The sequence below is a fragment of the Natrix helvetica genome, assembly GCF_964273705.1.
Source record: "Natrix helvetica genome assembly, chromosome: 11".
NCBI lineage: Eukaryota > Metazoa > Chordata > Lepidosauria > Squamata > Natricidae > Natrix > Natrix helvetica.
In genome coordinates, this window is record NC_138562.1 from 2,501,236 (window position 1) to 2,518,362 (window position 17,127).

A 17,127-nucleotide genomic window follows, 5' to 3' on the forward strand; every position below is an offset into this window, starting at 1 on the left:
CCCACCCTGACCCACTGCCTCCTACAATGGCCACTTTTCTTCCGGCAGGGACTTCAAAAGAGACGCCACTGAGGACTTTCTGCCCCTCAAGGTATTCAAAATGCACGTTATCAAAGGCGATGGTAGCAGTCTGTGGGGTGATCTGCAGGGGTACAGCCAGGTCTTTATCCTATTAAAAGAAGAGTCCCGCTTTACACACTGACCGGAAGGTATTTTAAAGAGCTTAGCAAGCTAAACAACAGATCTAATTGAAAACGAGGCACGAGCAAATGCCTGAAAGAGGTTAGAAGTATTTTTTTTTTAAAAAAAACCTAGCAGTTTCAGTCACAGGCAAATTTCTTTCTTTCTCTCTCCCTTCTTCTTTCAAGCTCAATATTTATTTATTTTTTTGCCAGAATGGACTGGCTCCAAAGCAGCCTTTTGCACAATCAATTCTGCATCATTAATTAAAACGACAGAATAAAATTTCAATGCACAGGGCACACTTATAGAAAATGCAGAGATTACACTTATGCCCTTGGCTCCCCCCCCCCTTTCAGAAATGCAACATTAAAATGAAGGATCTTCAGTAATTGCTCAAATTTTGCCATGAAAACAAATCTGGATTCATTTTAAACTAGCATACAAGGCAAACGTTTAAAAAGGAAGATTTTATAGACAATACTCACTTTGATTTTAGTATCGATGTTAAGCAGCGTAAACAATAAGTTCATGTCTATGAGCGCCTGCCTAGTCTCCCTGTATACCGTCCCCAGGAAGTTAAGGGGTAAGGAAATCTGGAACAGCAATCCATTCACCATGACCAGATCACCAACAGTTAAATTACCTTTGTGACAAAAAAAAAGGTAGACGAGCAATAAGGCAGTTTCCAGCCTTGTAGTAGCTTAATTTTTCAAAGTAAGTTGCAGCAAGCTTATTTTTTCTAGAGCACCAAAAGGCAAAACAAGAGACAATGGTTGGGAATTAACCAAGGAGAGAAACAATCTAAAACTAAGGAGGAAATTTCCTAGTGGTGAGAGCATCCAACCAGTAGGAATAGCTTGGCTTCAGGAGTTGTGGAAGCTCCATCACTGGGGGTTTTCAGTGATGGAGACGAAAAACATGCAAACTGGAAGTTCGGGAACAGATTGCCTCCAGAGGGTGAAAAACAGTCGAAAATCAAGGCTGAAAATCAGCTGGCCAGCACGTCCTGGAGCTGACAGGGCAATGCCTTGCGTGCCTCAGAAACGGCTCCGTGTGCCTCCCGTGGCATGCGTGCCATAGGTTCGCCATCACGGGTATAGGGTCTCTTTGTCGAGCAGGGGGTTGGACTAGAAGATCTACGAGCTCCCTCCCAACTCTATTATTCTATGTTCTATGTTCAAAGCTAGTATTAACCCTACTCAAATTTATATTCAGCACAGATTCACATTAAAGCTGAAGTCAGCCGACAGCCACATGTTTAGATCACACTATTGCAAAATGTAGCAGAAAAACAGGTGGTGGTGGTGAGGAACCTGCAACCCCTTGCTGCAAAACCCACAGCCTTCCTTCTCCTTGGTGGTGCCAGCTGGTGTGACCGGGGGGAACATCTGGGGCGCCACCAGGAATACAGAACATGCGTTTGAAAAGAGCAAGGAAAAGAATCAACCTGTGGTAGAGCAGGGAGTGGAGTGGAAGTGAAACATGAGTTTGATATGAACAACCAGTTTGGACGCGTAAGAGGTACCTGCAACAATTCCCTTGCTGGCCATCACCATGATGGCTGTTAATCCAATGCTGAATATGGCGCTTTGTCCAAAATTAAGAAGAGCCAAAGTTGAGGTAGTTTTCAGTGAGGCGTTTTCATAGGTCTTCAAAAATCCATCATACCGTTGGGCTTCATAATTTTCATTATTGAAGTACTATGAAAAGGGAGAAAAGATGGCACGATAATAATAATAATAATAATAATAATAATAATAATAATAATAATAATAATAATAATAAACTTTAATTTATAGACCGCACCCTTTCCTAAACAGGACTCGGGGCGGTGTACAGACATATTAAAACAATGTAAATACAAAAATATAGGTAGATATACATAAATAGACAGAGGAGGTAGGTTATACACTGTACAATAGATTAAAATTCAAATATAAATTAAAATTACCCTTAAAAATTACCCCAAAATAAGGTGTTTGCCAGGAGGTTGAAGGTGGGACTATAAATCAGCCAGGCCAGCTAATTGGAACAGGTGGGTCTTAAGTTTCTGTCGGAAGGAGCGGAGGTCGGTAGCAATTCTAATATCGGGGGGGAGGTCATTCCAGAGGGTTGGGCCCATCACAGAGAAGGCTCTACTCCTGGGCGCCGCCCGTTGACACTGCTTAGTGGATGGCACCCGGAGGAGTCCCTCCCTGTGAGAGCGGATCGGTCGAAGGGATGTATGGGGCAGGATACGATCCCGCAAGTACTTTGGTCCTGTGCCATGGAGCGCTTTAAAGATGATAACCAGTACCTTGAAACGCACCCGAAAAGCCACAGGTAGCCAGTGTAGCCCGCGCAGGAGAGGTGTTACGTGGGAGTACCTCGAGACTCCCGCAACAACCAGCGCGGCCGCATTCTGAACTAGCTGCAGCCTTCGAGTGCATCTCAGGGGGAGCCCCATGTAGAGAGCGTTGCAGTAGTCCAGCCGAGACGTCACAAGTGCATGGGTGACTGTGTGGAGGGCATCCTGGTCCAATAGGGGACGCAATTGGTGCACCAGTCAAACCTGGTGAAACACCCCCCTTGCCACGGCCGTCACATGGTCGTCCATTGACAGCCGGGCATCTAGGAGGACGCCCAAATTGCGAACCCGATCCATGGGGGCCAGCTGTTCGCCCCCAATGGCCAGTGATGGACATAGCTGGTTGAACCGGGGTGCCGGTAACCACAGCCACTCCGTCTTGGACCCGTTGAGCCTGAGTCTGTTACCTCCCATCCAGATCCACACGGCTTCTAGACACCGGGACATCACTTCGACGGCATCGTTGGGGTGGTTCGGGGTAGAAATGTACAGCTGGGTGTCGTCAGCGTACAGATGGTAGTCTACCCCGAATCCACGGATGATCTCGCCCAGCGGCTTCATATATATGTTGAACAGGAGAGGTGAGAGGACCGACCCCTGGGGCACTCCGCAGGTGAGCGGCCTCAGGGTCGACCTCTGCCCCCCAGTCAACACACATTGCGCTTGGCCAGAGAGGTAGGAGGAGAACCACCGCAAAACGGTGCCCCTCACCCCCAGCCCCTCCAGACGATGCAATAGGATACCATGGTCGATGGTATCAAAAGCCCCCGAGAGGTCTAATAGGACCAGGATGGAGGAACAGCCCCCATCTCTGGCCCTCCAGAGATCATCCACCAACGCGACCAAAGCCGTCTCCGTGCTGTGGCTGGGCCAGAAACCGGACTGGCACGGATCTAGATAATCCATTTCTTCCAGGTGGCGTGGGAACTGTTGTGCCATCACACTCTCTACAACCTTCGCCAAAAAGCAAAGGTTGGAGACGGGACGATAATTAGACAATATAGCCGGGTCCAGGGAAGGTTTCTTGAGTAGGGGCCTCACCACCGCCTCTTTTAAGACGGCCGGCAAGAACCCCTCTCTAAGAGAAGCGTTAACTAGTTCCTGGAGCCAGCCTCGTGTAACCTCCCAGGATGCCAGTATAAGCCAGGAGGGACACGGGTCCAGTAAACATGTGGTGGCTCGCAGTCGCCCATGCAACCTGTCCATATCATCGGAAGTAACAGAGTCAAACTCCTCCCAGCCTAATCCCTCAAGACACACCTCCGACGTCTCTTCTGGACCACTAAAGGGGACCCACTCGCTGCGAATCTGAGCGATTTTGTCCTGCAGATATTCCCCAAACTCCTCTGCTCTACCCTGTAAAGGGGCTTCCCGCGGCCTCTGAAAAAGGAGGGAGCGGGTCACCCTAAACAGGGCGGCAGGGCGGTTATCTGCGGACGCAATAAGAGTGGCACAATACTGACGTTTGGCCACTCTCAATGCCACAAGGTAAGTCCGTAAATGGGCTCTCACCTGTGATCGGTCAGATTCAGAGCGTGACGATCTCCATCTGCTCTCTAGGCGTCTCTTTCGGCGCTTCATAACCCTCAGCTCCTCGGTGAACCAAGGGGCCTGGGTGGATCGCTGCTGCGAGAGAGGCCGCAAAGGCGCAACCCGGTCCAAGGCCCCAGCGGCCGCACTATTCCATGCAGCCACTAGGTCCTCCATCCGGGCGTGGTCAGGGCTACAGGACATGGCCCAAGCTCCGTCTGGAATCTATCAGGCTCCATCAGGCGCCTGGGGCGGAACCATCTAGGACATTCCGGTTCCGCCTCCCCGCGATGGGGGGTATCGGATGGAAAGTCAAGCCGGAGAAGTGAGTGATCTGACCATGACAAGGGTGCAACGACTAAATCTCCTACTCCCAGATCACTCCTCCACTGGCCAGAGATAAAAATAAGGTCCAGTGTGTGACCTCCCTCGTGAGTGGGGCCCTGAACTACTTGGGTCAGGTCCATGGCTGTCATGGAAGCCATGAACTCCCGAGCTACCTCGGATGTTTCCCCTACCGATGGCAAGTTAAAGTCCCACATGACCAAAAGTCTGGGGGTCTCAACCGCCATCTCGGAGATCACCTCGAGGAGCTCGGGCAGGGCCGCTGATGCATAGCGAGGAGCCAAGTATACAATCAGCAAGCCCAGCTGCCTCCCTGGGCCCCACTTCACACACAGGGACTCGCACCCGGTTATCTGTGGCACAGTGGGCTGGCTAATTCTTCTGGAGTCATATACCAGCAAATACATCATTTGATACATCTATTTACCTGCTGTTTCTTTTTGCTGAAAGCAAGAAAAGCATTTTTGAGCAGAGCCTAGGTTTATACTATTCATAGTCTCAATATGGTACTTCTTGATATACTGATTTTTAAAACTGAGATTAACCTGAAGCTTATTCAGGCCAACCACATTAACTAGCCCTTAAACTGTGTTTCCCATGCTGGCTTGGGTTCTGGGTTTGCATTTCTGCTTTCAGTTGAACAGGAATTAATAAACTGCCATGCAGCTGGTCAAACACAGTTAAGCAGACCTTTCATTGAAAAAAGCACCTGGCTCCTTAAAGAAGCAAATCAAGAGGGAAAATATGAAAGGAGAAGCAGCATTCTTATATTACACACAGGCAGTCAACAGCTTAGGGCCCAAGTAGGTGACATTTGGTTTACCTATTTAGGCTAAGAGTAATTCTTTTGGTCATTGTTCCTAGCAGAAAGGAATAAAAAAAAAATCTTTTTCTTGAGCAAAGGGTACAAAACGGCATGCATTGTTAATAAGGTCTACCCAAGTAATGACAACATGAAAAGTTAAAAATGCAAATGGCTTACCTTCACAGTTTCATAATTCAGCAGAGAGTCAATGGCAGCATTCCCTGCATCATTATCCGCTTTGTTCATTTCGATCCTAAATTTAGTTCTGCAAGACAAAAGGTTGGCAGGGACGGTTGTTTCCATCCAGTTCCACCAGGCAGTCAAATCCCATCAGGGACTGTCTTACCTCCACTGTGTAAGTCCTATTGTGAATGCCGTGTATGCTCCTAATGTCCCCAAGGTTACGAGTGCGAAAGGCGCACCACATTTATAATACTGCAGGGAAGAGAAAAGGGGAAAAAAAAGGGCATTCCAATCATTTTAGTTAGAACAGGAATGTACAGAAGGTTCTCTGGACAAGGCATTCATATATAAGGGATAACAGTAATAACTGTCTACAAGCCAAACAGAAATGGAGTGGAAAGATTCTGGTGCAGGAAGTTTTGCTCCTTGACACCCTGTGCACTTAGGAGCGGCTCCACAAGGCCGCAGATTCTCAGATACAAAGACTCAACTTGTGCTCTTGAGCTACAGCATTTGCAGCGGAGAAGGGGAAAGAATCTCTCTCTACAAGAAGCACGTACAGAGAGCTGTTTGCAACCGAAATGAATGGAAGTAATGAACGGAATCCAGGATTCAAGGAAAAGATGGGCAGATGACCAAATGTGTCAGGAAATAAACTGCAATGATTCCAATTAAGATAAGATAACCTTTATTGTCCTACTTTTTGTGTGTACACATTGGCACACATTAAAAATGAAAATTCTGATGCATGCTCTCAAAACACACACACACACAAATTAATTAATCACAGTCCATTTTGAATACATAGTAGAAAAAAAAACAGTCTTGAGAGTTAGCAATAGCAATAGCCCTTAGGCTGATATACCGCTTTACCATGCTTCCCAGCCCTCTCTTAAGCGGTTTACAGAGTCAGCCTCTTGCCCCCAACAATCTGGGTTCTCATTTTAGCAACCTCAGAAGGATGGAAGGCTGAGTCAACCTTGAGCCGGTCAGGATTGAACTACTGGCAGTCGGCAGAATTAGCCTGCAATACTGCATTTTAACTACTGCGCCACCAAGGACTGGTGGTCACGTAGCAGTTTAGCATTACAATTCTGCTTTCTTGTCATAATTCTTAAAGAATTACTCAATCTGGACGGGTCTTTCATTTCCAAAACCCCAACACTTTTGAGAGCTGAAGCAGCTGCAGCCAAGCAAGGCACTGCTGTAACTCTGCATAAGGCCCCATCGTATGATGACATTTTATGCCCACAGAAGTGACTCCAAGATTTCCAAAGGAACAATTGCTATTCTGTTGAAAGTTTTGGGAGAGTCCAACCTGGGATATTTGCATGACCTCAAAGCTCTGATGAATGAGAGCTTCTGGGCACATTTCACCCTCAGCAACAAGGGCAGGAAAGAAACCCAAGGCATCCTAAAGCAGGGGTCTCCAACCTTGGCAACTTTAAGACTTGTGGACTTCAACTCCCAGAATTCCTCAGCCAGCTTTGCTGAGGAATTCTGTTACCAAGGTTGGAGACCCCTGCCCTAAAGCCCCTCTCTTTCTTTCCTTCAGACCAGTGTTTCTCAACCGAAGCAACTTGAAGATGTGTGGACTTTATCTCCCAGAATTCCTCAGATAACATAGCTGGCTAGGGAATTCTGGGAGTCAAAGTTCACACATCTTCAAGCTGCCAAGGTTAAGAACACAGTCCTAAAATGATACTTATTACTCTGTCATGTGTGACTTCTTGGCATTTGCTGTGGGGAGAAGCAGCTGTGAGAGATTTCGCACTTTAAGCTCCAATTAGAATAGGGTTTATTTCCTTTTCTTGGCACAATGCAAACCCCACCCGTTTAAATGAAAGATACCGGGCGTTATTAACTCAAAAGCCGCCACTGTTTGATTTGGGGATGGGTTTCATATCCTGTCTTTACATTCCTGCTTGAGATTTGGCACAACGCTTGGGGATCTCCTGCTGGAAAGTCTGGCTAAATTTAAGGAAGGAGGAGGATTATGCTCTTCAACGTCAACCTGGTTCAAATGCTGTGGAATACTGAGAACACCAGATGGAAAGCATGGAGTAGAAAGGGAGCATCTGGGCCATTGTAACCATGCTGACAGCTAGCCTTCTCGGCAATCATCTGTGAGCATTGCTCCCTCTTAGCTTATGTGCTGCATTTCTGAGAAGCTATCAACCTGGGCTTTTTTTTTTTCCAGAGAAGTGGGAAGATCCAGTCAGCCTTCAATTTAGGACCAAAATTGGGCCAGGAATTTTGGCCGTAGAGGTGAACCTTAAGCGGGTCACCAAATGATTGTAAAGCAAGTCACCACAGTCATTAAGTGAACCACACGGACGTTAAGCAAATGCAGCATTATCCAATGGCCATTTTTTTCTCTTTTCTCCAGAAAGGATGTTGCAAATCACGGTCACGTGGCCACGGGACGCTGCAAATGCTTATAAATGCGAGCCCAGCATCCGTAATGTAGTCATGTGACTGCCTGGGGCGCATGCAACGATTGTCAGAAACGCTTGACAGGGCAAAAAGCACCCTTTCCGAGGCTGTCGTGACGGACACCAAGCAAGGACTCCCTCTACCTGTTAGGCTCCTCTTGTCATTGAACAGTAAACAGGCAGCATTTTGCAATGCAGGGGAGGCGGCTGTGCAAAAGCGCCAGAAAGGAGGCTTTTGCAAAACTCACTGGGGCAAGCAATACTCTCATCCTCCCAGCACCGGAAAGGGCAGCTCCTTCCCTAAAGCTCAGTGCAACGGCTACCAAGGCTTTCCTCAGTGGCTTCTGCGTGCCTGGGTTGGGACTGATCTTTTGCCTTGCAAAGTGGCCGTTTCAAACGTTTTGCATGAGTCTGATACAAACGGAGCTCAGGTGCATTTAAGTTGCAGAAAATGCCATTCTTAAAATAATGCAGAAGCAGCTCTACGGCTAAAGAGAGGTCTTCAAAGAGACCCTGGGAACTTCTCCTGCTTACCCTAGCAGCTCCCCGTATCAGCATCACATTCAGACGATGTTTAGTGGATGCTTCTATTTGTAGATTAACAGCCATAAGCATCCAGTGCGGCCACTTTTTCTACGTGTGTATTTCCTTAAGAATAATAGAGCATCAAGAGCTGCCCTGGGGATGCCAAAGTAATAGCAACAGCACTTAGACTTATATAGCGCTTCATGGTGCTTTACAGCCCTTTCTAAGCAGTTTTATAGAGTCAGCCTCTTGCCCCCAATAATCTGGGTCCTCATTTTACCGACCTCAAAAGGATGGAAGGCTGAGTCAACCTCGAGCCAGTCAGAATCAAACTCTTGGCAGTGGGTAGAGTCAGCCTGCAATGCTGCATTCTAACCACTGCACCACCAGGGCTCTCAAAGGGGGTGAAACTGAAGCAAAGGGCGGGTGGGGCCGCGTTAGATGGCTGCAACAGCCCCCCTCTGCGTTTCTAACCCCTTCTTTTTCCTCTTTCCTTCAACAGGGTTCTGGGAAAGGCAAGGGTTGGGCCACACCTGGTGCCAGGGACATCCGAGAGCCGCTAGACGTGGATCTCAAACCAACGATTGGTGCCGCAATGGAATGAAAACGACACGTACCAAAATCCCACTCACGAGGCCAACTTCAAACAAGGTGGGGCCCAGATTAAACACCAGGGCACTGAGCACAAAGCTGATGCCGCGGGTGCCTCGGTCAATGGCTTTGGACAATGCTCCTGTTTGCCGACTCAGATGAAAGCCCAGGTCCAGCTGGTGCAAGTGGAGGAAGACGTTCTTGGCTATCCTCCGGATGGAATTCTGGGCCACTTTCCCAAAGACGGCGTTTCTGGCTTCGTTAAACAGCGCTGCGCCCGCTCGCGAGGTGCCGTCTGGCAAGAGGAGGAGGGGAAAGAAAAAGGCTTTCATGTCTAATTAATTTTACTTTATTCATCCACAGCAGTTTTTAATAACCCCCTCCCTCCTTCCCCATTAACTTTTCCGGATTGAGAAGTCAAAGGTTATCAGTTACCATATTTTTCGGAGTATAAGACACAACTATTTCCCTCAAAAAGAGAGGCTGAAAATCTGGGTGAGTCTTATACACTGAATACAGCATTTTTGGCCTCCCAAAACCCTGCCCCCTTTGCAAAAATGGCCGTGCATAACCTTTAGGCGGCTTCCAGAGTGCTCCTGGGGGCTGGATAGGGCAAAAACGAGCAAAAAAAGCCCACTTTTTGCTTGTTTCCGCCCCCCGCCCCCCCCAGCGCCCAGGAGACTCTATAAGTCTCCTAAAGGCTATGCATGCCCTTTTTGACAAAAAAACAGACCCGTTTTTGGGAGGTCTGCAGAGCGGAAAAACTTTTTTTTTTAAATTTGCCTCTTCAAAATCTTGGTGCATCTTATACTCCGGAGCGTCTTATACTCTGAAAAAAACAGTATGTCACTTTTAAACAGATTTCATCTTCAGATATTTGGTGTTTTTTTTTTAAAAAAAAAAAAGAAAAGACAATGCAAAAGCAGGCCTGGAGACTAGGCTATTATTCCAGCAGATAACCCAACTCAAGAGAATCGCAGTGCTGTTCATTCTTCATGATAACAAAGTAGGAGAGACCCCAGCAAGCAACGTTCACCCCAGATGCTTCCCCGTGAAAGGTCACGTGCACCAACGTTCCCAAGCCTTCCCGAATAAAGTCAGCCCCTGTCAGCAGATGAAAGCATCACACTTACATCCAATCAGAACAGCTGTTGCCATGGTTGCAACTGTATTGGGTGCATCACTCAGGTTCAGAACATTTCCAGACAGCTGGTTGAGGTTGTCGACTGCATATTTAAACATGAAGGGAACCATTATGTTCATAGCCTAAAAAGCATAAGATATTATGCAAGATCAGTATGCATACGGTTATGCAGGACATGCTAAAAATGCTTTATTTATGAAGTATAAATGTTTTCTCCGAAGAAGCTGAAATGGTGATCTTTTGCCCCTGTCTACTTGCGGGCAGAGCATTACGGCCTTCAGGCACGACAGCGTAAGAGTACAAGGCCTGCCTGCCCAGAGTTTCCCCCTTTCATAAAGAACAGCCTTCCTCTCCACTCCCCTTGGTTGAGAAAGAACTCGTTAAAGTGTTGACATGACTGGACAGACCTCCATCGCCTTTCTCGACAAGGCAGGCATTAAACCAGGATAAAACCTGGTACCTCCAAAGACACAACGGGGAAAGGTTACCAGGAAGCTTGCCAGACAGAACCTGAAATTAATCCCTGAAAATTGGCTAGGAGGAAGAGGAACATTCCTATACAGGTAGTCCTCAACTTACGACTACAATTGAGCACAAAATGTATGTTGCTAAGTGAGAAATTAGTTACGTGAGATTTGTCCCATTTTATGACTTTTGTCGCCACATTTGTTAAGTGAACCACTGCAGTTGTTAAATTAATAACCCAGTTGTTAAGTGAATCCAGATTCGCTCCATTGACTTTCCTCGTCAAAAGGTCACCTGGGGCACTGCGATCATCCTAAATATGAGTCAATTGCCAAGCATCTGAATTTTATTCCCGTGACCATGGAGATGTGCCCAAGATAGAAATGAAAGTCAACTGTTAATTTTAACTTATTCAATCGTGGCATTGCCTGACACCAGATAACTAGCTCACAACATAAGAACTATGAAATATAGCGCATGAATAATTTTTTTAAAAAGAGCTTGAAAAATAAAAGACAAAATTGTCTAGCCAACAATGCACAATGAGTGCAGTTCAAGTGCAGGAATTCAGCACCATGCGGTCAATGGAGAGCAACACAGTATACCTTGGCTATCGTTTCCTGATTTGGATCCGCACCTTTTGCAGGTGAGCTTCCAATGCCTACGTGCAACTGCACACACAGCTGTGCTGCCGCCTCCTGCTTGTAAAACCTCTGTGACATTGAAGAAACCTTTGACCCCTTTACTCTGTGCGTGTGTGCTTTGCATGGATCAGGATGGTAGTTGGGAGGGAGGCACAGTTTTTCTAGTATGTTTGAATCCTGAAAGTTGGCAGCAGCTCAGTGTAATCATTTCATAGCATTACTCACACAGGAGGCCAAGAATTCTTATCGGTTTCCCATTTATAGGGGGATATTCCCTCCCCCTTCTTCTGGCGACACCTAACTAGTATACAAGACACAGCTTGATGAGAAATTATATACACAATTTGGGGTGGGGGGGCTGGAACCAGGTATCACTTTCAAGGTTCAGGGATATGTTGCTGTGTCTCAGAAATGTGGTTCTGGTAGGTTCTGAAGATTACCAAAAAGGATTCCGGGTAGTGATCCACCTCTGGGTTGCTCAGTGCTGATATATAGAACCACGACAGCACCACAAGAACACTTCTGATGTGCCACTCCTTTTAAAAGCTGGAGGAAAAGCAGCCATTTCCCTCCTTCTCAAGTCTTTCCAGAGCACTTTGGATTGCATCCATCTTTGCAAAAATCAACCAGCCGCCATTGGGTTCTGACCAGCTCAGCAATCGCTTTTTCCCCATGCCAAATGCAGTAAGACAGCCTGATTTACTTTCAACAAACAGCAAAACAGATAAGCAAATGGACAACTTCGTTTATTTATTTTTAAGCTACCTGCCTGAAGGCGACATAGGACAGCAGCAGAACTTACAAGTGTAAAAAATATTTTAAAAAGCAATTGCAACACTTTAAACTTTTATGTAATATAAAATACATTAAAATCTATTTCACTCAACTGAATACACTCCTAGCAATCCCCACAGGACTAAAACATCAATAGAGGAGCACTTCTCCAATAAAAGCCAGTTGAATCAGGTAACATTTTTAAAGTCAGTGCAGTTATGGCAGTAAACTGCGCACAGATTGATGGCTAAGTCCTTTCGGTAGATTTACATAGACGTTAAAAAGCACCGAGGGCATGCGCCAACTCTGGGGAGTCGTGAATGCCAGAGACCAGCATTATCTTCTGAAATAAGGTTCATATTACACACTAACCCCAAATGAGATTGCTTTAGCCTCTAGCCTACTGTGTGATACAAGACCACAAATTTTGGGTTACCAATTAATCATGGCTTACAGCAATGTGTAGAACCAGCGAGATTGCCCTTCCCTGGCTAATCCAGATATACAAGCAGAAAGGATACCAAGTGAGAAAGTAATGAATGCTGAAGAGCAACTAAGGCTTACCAATATGAGAACATTCCTCCTATCTGGAGTGATACATTTTTCCAGGGCCACCACTAAAAAGGCCCTGAATAACACAACCACCAATCTAATGTTCAAATAGGATACGGCTTCATTAAAGAGATTCCAAAGTTTTAGGGAGAGACACATGAACTTCTCCCGTTTTGTCCCTTAAACTCTTCACTGCGATGGGTGCTTTGGGGCTATTAGAAACTGAAATGCTTCACATCACTATTTGATATTGGAATTTTGCTTTGCCTCTAGGGGTTTACTTGGATTAGAATTACACAACATCCCTGAAGATTTCACACATTTAAAATGTTGCAATCACAAATCAGAGTCAGTGGGAAAAAAGCAGATTGTTGGAAAATTCAGACATAAAACTCTAAGGAATTAAAGAATGTGTTCAACAGATGTTAAAGCTTAAAAGAAGCATTTTGTTTTACAATTTTAATTTCTAACTATGCTTTTCAGATAAGCAGCAACAAGCGTTGGTCAAATCCCTTCGGTCCGGCTTGACTGGAAACTCAATTTTAATTCATTCTTCTGTTTTTGGCACAATACCACTCCATCTGCACTACATTGTGGTGACCATCATTTAGAGGCCATAAAACTGGTTTCCCTGGGAGAGCCTATTCAGAAGTAATGACATTTATTATAATGACAATTCTGTAAAGCTCCCTCTCCTGCTATTTAATAAAAAAACAGGCTATTCACCATGGTGAGTTTTAAGAGGTACACATTTTCCCCAAAGTTAAAAGGGTAATGGCCCCCCACCATTTGAATTGTCAGTTGAATTAATTGGCTTTACTATAATTTTGCAAAAAAAAAAAATTATCCTCCTCTGATGTAGCCCCACCTTTGAAAGTGCTTACACAAAATTCAAAATTGGTTTCTCCCACTCCTAAAGGGTAAAAGTATGGATCTGAATGAGGCACCACAATGTTACATCCCATTGTGTTCTCATTTTCCCTCTCCTTCACCACTCACTATCTGTCAAAATCAAAAGTGTCACGTTCAGCTTATTTACCTTCCTCCCTACCAGTGACTGATTAACAACTAAAATGAATTTTGCCAGAGAGCCACTTTAGGAATTCCCAGGAGGTATCGTGATCATCCATAAATTGCTTTTCAGGGGTTCTAAACTTTTCATACCTGAAACACTTTGCCCAAAATTTATGGTAAGTATTAAAGATTTTACAAACATTTCAATGACCTACCTGAATTCTTTCTGAGTCTCACCTACGAGTTGAAAACTATTACTTCAATGTTTTCTAAAAGCAGAAATAGGTTTTAAATTCCCTTCTGCTTTCAAACAGTCTGTAATTGCCAAATAACTTCGAAAACCACTACAAGCTGCAGCTAAATATCTCTTTAGGCAAATAAAATTAGAATGCCTTTCTTTGGAGCCAGGCCATGCTTATACAAGCAAGAATCGATTTTCTAGAAAAGAATCCTTCAGTATTTACAGAAGTATAGAAAATGCTGGGTTCTAAGTTGAAATTTTAAATTATGCGCCACCATCAAGTTGGTACTGACTTAATGACCACAGGGATTTTCTCCATGATGGTGTGACCTTAACTTGGTTTTTGAAGTCATCCAACAGTGTATTCATCATAAATGTAACTGAGTCCCTCCATCCTGATGCGGGTCAGCCTCTTCTTCTCTTTCCCAGAATTAGAACCTACAGCTTCAAAGTGGAATAATTTAAGCCTGGTCATGTGAGGCCTCTTGGTTGGTTTGATCATCCATTTTCTTGTTTTCTTGGCTGTCCATGCCGGTGTTGATCATCGGTGTTGATCTTTTCCAACACTAAACATGAAAAGTGTTGTCTTCCTATCCTGCTTCTTCAAAATCCAACTTTAGTTTCCATAGACACAGAAAGCATCACTGCTTCAAGTATTCTGATATGCTGTGATACTGTGGCATCTGAATATCTTCTCAAAGGTCTTCATGAGTGCTCTTCCAAGCACTGGTAGTAGTTTTAGTCATCCAGTCATGTCCGACTCTTAACGACTTTATAGGCAAGTACTCTCCATGCTACCCCGTCAAACATGGCTTCTTTCAGTTGATGGATGTTCATCTTTGTATCAGTTTTGATGTTATCAATGCTGCAAGTTCTTTGCTTGCCCCTTCTTGACCCATTAACCATTCCTAGCATCATTGCCTTCTCCAATGAATTTGCATGCATGACGTGGCCAAAGTAAATCAGACGTAGTCTTGTGAACTTGGATTCTAGTGATATTTCTAGTTTTATACAATTCAGCACCTCTCTGATGGTCGTTCTGGCTGCTCATGTTATATGCCAGCGATGGCGAACCTTTTTTGGCTTGCGTGCCAGAATTGGGGGGAGTGCAGGGGGGTTGTGTGCGGGCGTGCCACACCCATAATGCAATGCGCGACCCCCCTAGTGCGCATGTGCGCACTACAGCCACTTCCCCCCTATTTTACATGGTTTTTTTGCCCTCCCCAGGCTCCAGGGGCTTTATAGGAGCCTGGGGAGGGCGAAAAGAGCCTCCCCCGCCCCCCCCGGAGGCTTCAGGGATCGTCCGGAGGCTTCCGGTTTGCTCGGAGGGTCGTTTTAAGCGTTCTGAAGGCTCAGGGACCATCCGGAGGCTTCCCTGACGCCTTCGGAGTGCTTAAAACAACCCTCCGAGCAAACCGGAAGTTCCGGTTTGCTCGGAGGGTCGTTTTAAGCGTTCCGAAGGCTTCAGGGAAGCCTCTGGATGGTCCCTGAAGCCTCCAGGGGGGGGTGGGGGGCGGGGAGACTCTTTTCGCCCTCCCCAGGCTCCTATAAAGCCTCTGGAGCCTGGGGAGGGTGAAAAATGGCTTTTAAAAACGGTGAACTCAGCTGGCCAGCGCCTGCATGCGCACTGGCCAGCTGACAGGGCAGCGACTCGCGTGCCCTGACAAATGTCTCCATGTGCCACCTGTGGCACGCGTGCCATAGGTTCGCCATCACTGTTATATGCCATACTTTGTGCCAGCTTCACAGTTCAAAGGCATCAATTTTTTGATCAGTTCTTTTCTTAGTGTCCAAGTGTCACATCCATACTTCATTACAGGGAAGACTATTGTTCTAACTAGCCTGTTTTTTGTATTTGTATCAGTATCTTTGCTTCTCCACATCTTATTCATGTTAACCACCGCAGTGCAGCTTAAGTTTATCCTGCATCTGAGATCAAGTGTAGAACTTCCATCGTGAACCATTTTTGATCTAAGGAAGATAAATTCTTGATCTAATTCAATTTCTATCTTGTTGATTTTAAACATCTCATGTTCATCTGCAACTGTTGTTGTTCCAAGTACTAGTCTGTGGCTTATTTCTTAACTGCCTCTTTCTGTCTAGTTAATGTTGATCCTAAAAGGCAGATGTTATCTACTTCTTCAATATATTCATTATCATTTCTGAGATTAGTTGTTATACCTGCTGTCATTTGTTTGGTCTCCTGTTGGTTCCATTTTTCACTGTGTTCCTTCACTTTTATTCCTGGAGGAAGCAGAAATCCTCTGCATTGTTGGCTATCAGAGAAGTGTCACCAGCATTGAGCAGGTTGTTGATGTTTCTAGCTCGCATTTTAAAGCAATCCAGCTTCCTTTATGTCTGCAGCATTTAAGTTGAGTAAGTAAATAAATAAGGCAAGAACATACAGTCTTATTTTACTTTTTTGCCAACTTGGAGCCAATCCATTTTTATCACGTTTTGTCTGTACTGTGGTTTCCTGATCTGTATATCTAATATTTCCAACTTTGGCATTCCGGTCTCCACTCACAAGCAGCTCATCTCGGTTGGCTGTTTTGTCGCTTTCAAATTCATCAAAAAAATCCATCAACCTCCTCTTCTGCATCAGTGATTGCAACATAAACTGAATATGAATGATTGTCATATTAAAGGGATATCCATGAAGTCTAATTAATATTATCTGGTTATTGATTGCATTATAGAAGAATATTGTTCTTACTGTAACCTTAATTATGAAAACAAGATTATTCCTTCTTTATGTCTCATGCCCCAACAGTGTGATCTTCTGGCTGAAATATATATCTCAATTTGCTGATGCCTAGTATGTCAATCTGTAGTAGTTTCATTCCATCTTTCACCTGTTCTTCATACTTCTTTGTTCCATCTTCCATCTTATCCTGGATGACAATGAAAATTCTTATGAGGAGGAGGTGAAAGCTCAGGTGGGCTGGTGCAATAAAAATAACTTGGTTTTGAATGTTAACAAAACAAAGAAGATCATTGTAGATTTTAGAAAGAGCCGACGTAGTCATACTCCACTTTGCATCAAGGCTGCAGATGTGGAGGTGGTCAATAGTATTAAGTATCTGGGGATGCAGATAACTAATAATCTGCCCTGGTCTCTCCTGACGCCATCCTTACTGAAGCGTGCAAAGCAGCGTCTGCGTTTCCTGCATCGGATGAGGAGAGCACATCTTTCTCCTTCTGTCCTGGCCACTTTTTACAGAGGCCCCATTGAGAGCATTTTAACAAACTGCATCCCTGTTTGGTTTGGTGGCAGCAGTGCCTCAGATAGAAAGTCCCTACAGAGAGTGGTGAGGACAGCGGAGAAGATTATAGGAAGCTCCCTTCC

At 45.2% G+C, this 17,127-nt stretch overlaps 1 protein-coding gene across 2 annotated transcripts in view; it reads right to left on the minus strand.

Annotated features, from left to right (window-relative positions):
• Window positions 1-17,127, minus strand: part of ABCB7 (ATP binding cassette subfamily B member 7) — an 89,149-nt gene that overhangs the window by 19,154 nt on the left and 52,868 nt on the right. For both annotated transcript variants that reach the window (XM_081963714.1, XM_081963713.1), the window contains exons 5-11: window positions 10,078-10,210; window positions 8,971-9,239; window positions 5,557-5,645; window positions 5,388-5,475; window positions 1,709-1,883; window positions 669-826; window positions 6-169 (exon numbers count right to left, since the gene is read on the minus strand). In XM_081963714.1, coding sequence (XP_081819840.1) covers window positions 6-169; window positions 669-826; window positions 1,709-1,883; window positions 5,388-5,475; window positions 5,557-5,645; window positions 8,971-9,239; window positions 10,078-10,210 — 1,076 coding nt within the window. The remainder of the gene's footprint in view (window positions 1-5; window positions 170-668; window positions 827-1,708; window positions 1,884-5,387; window positions 5,476-5,556; window positions 5,646-8,970; window positions 9,240-10,077; window positions 10,211-17,127) is intronic.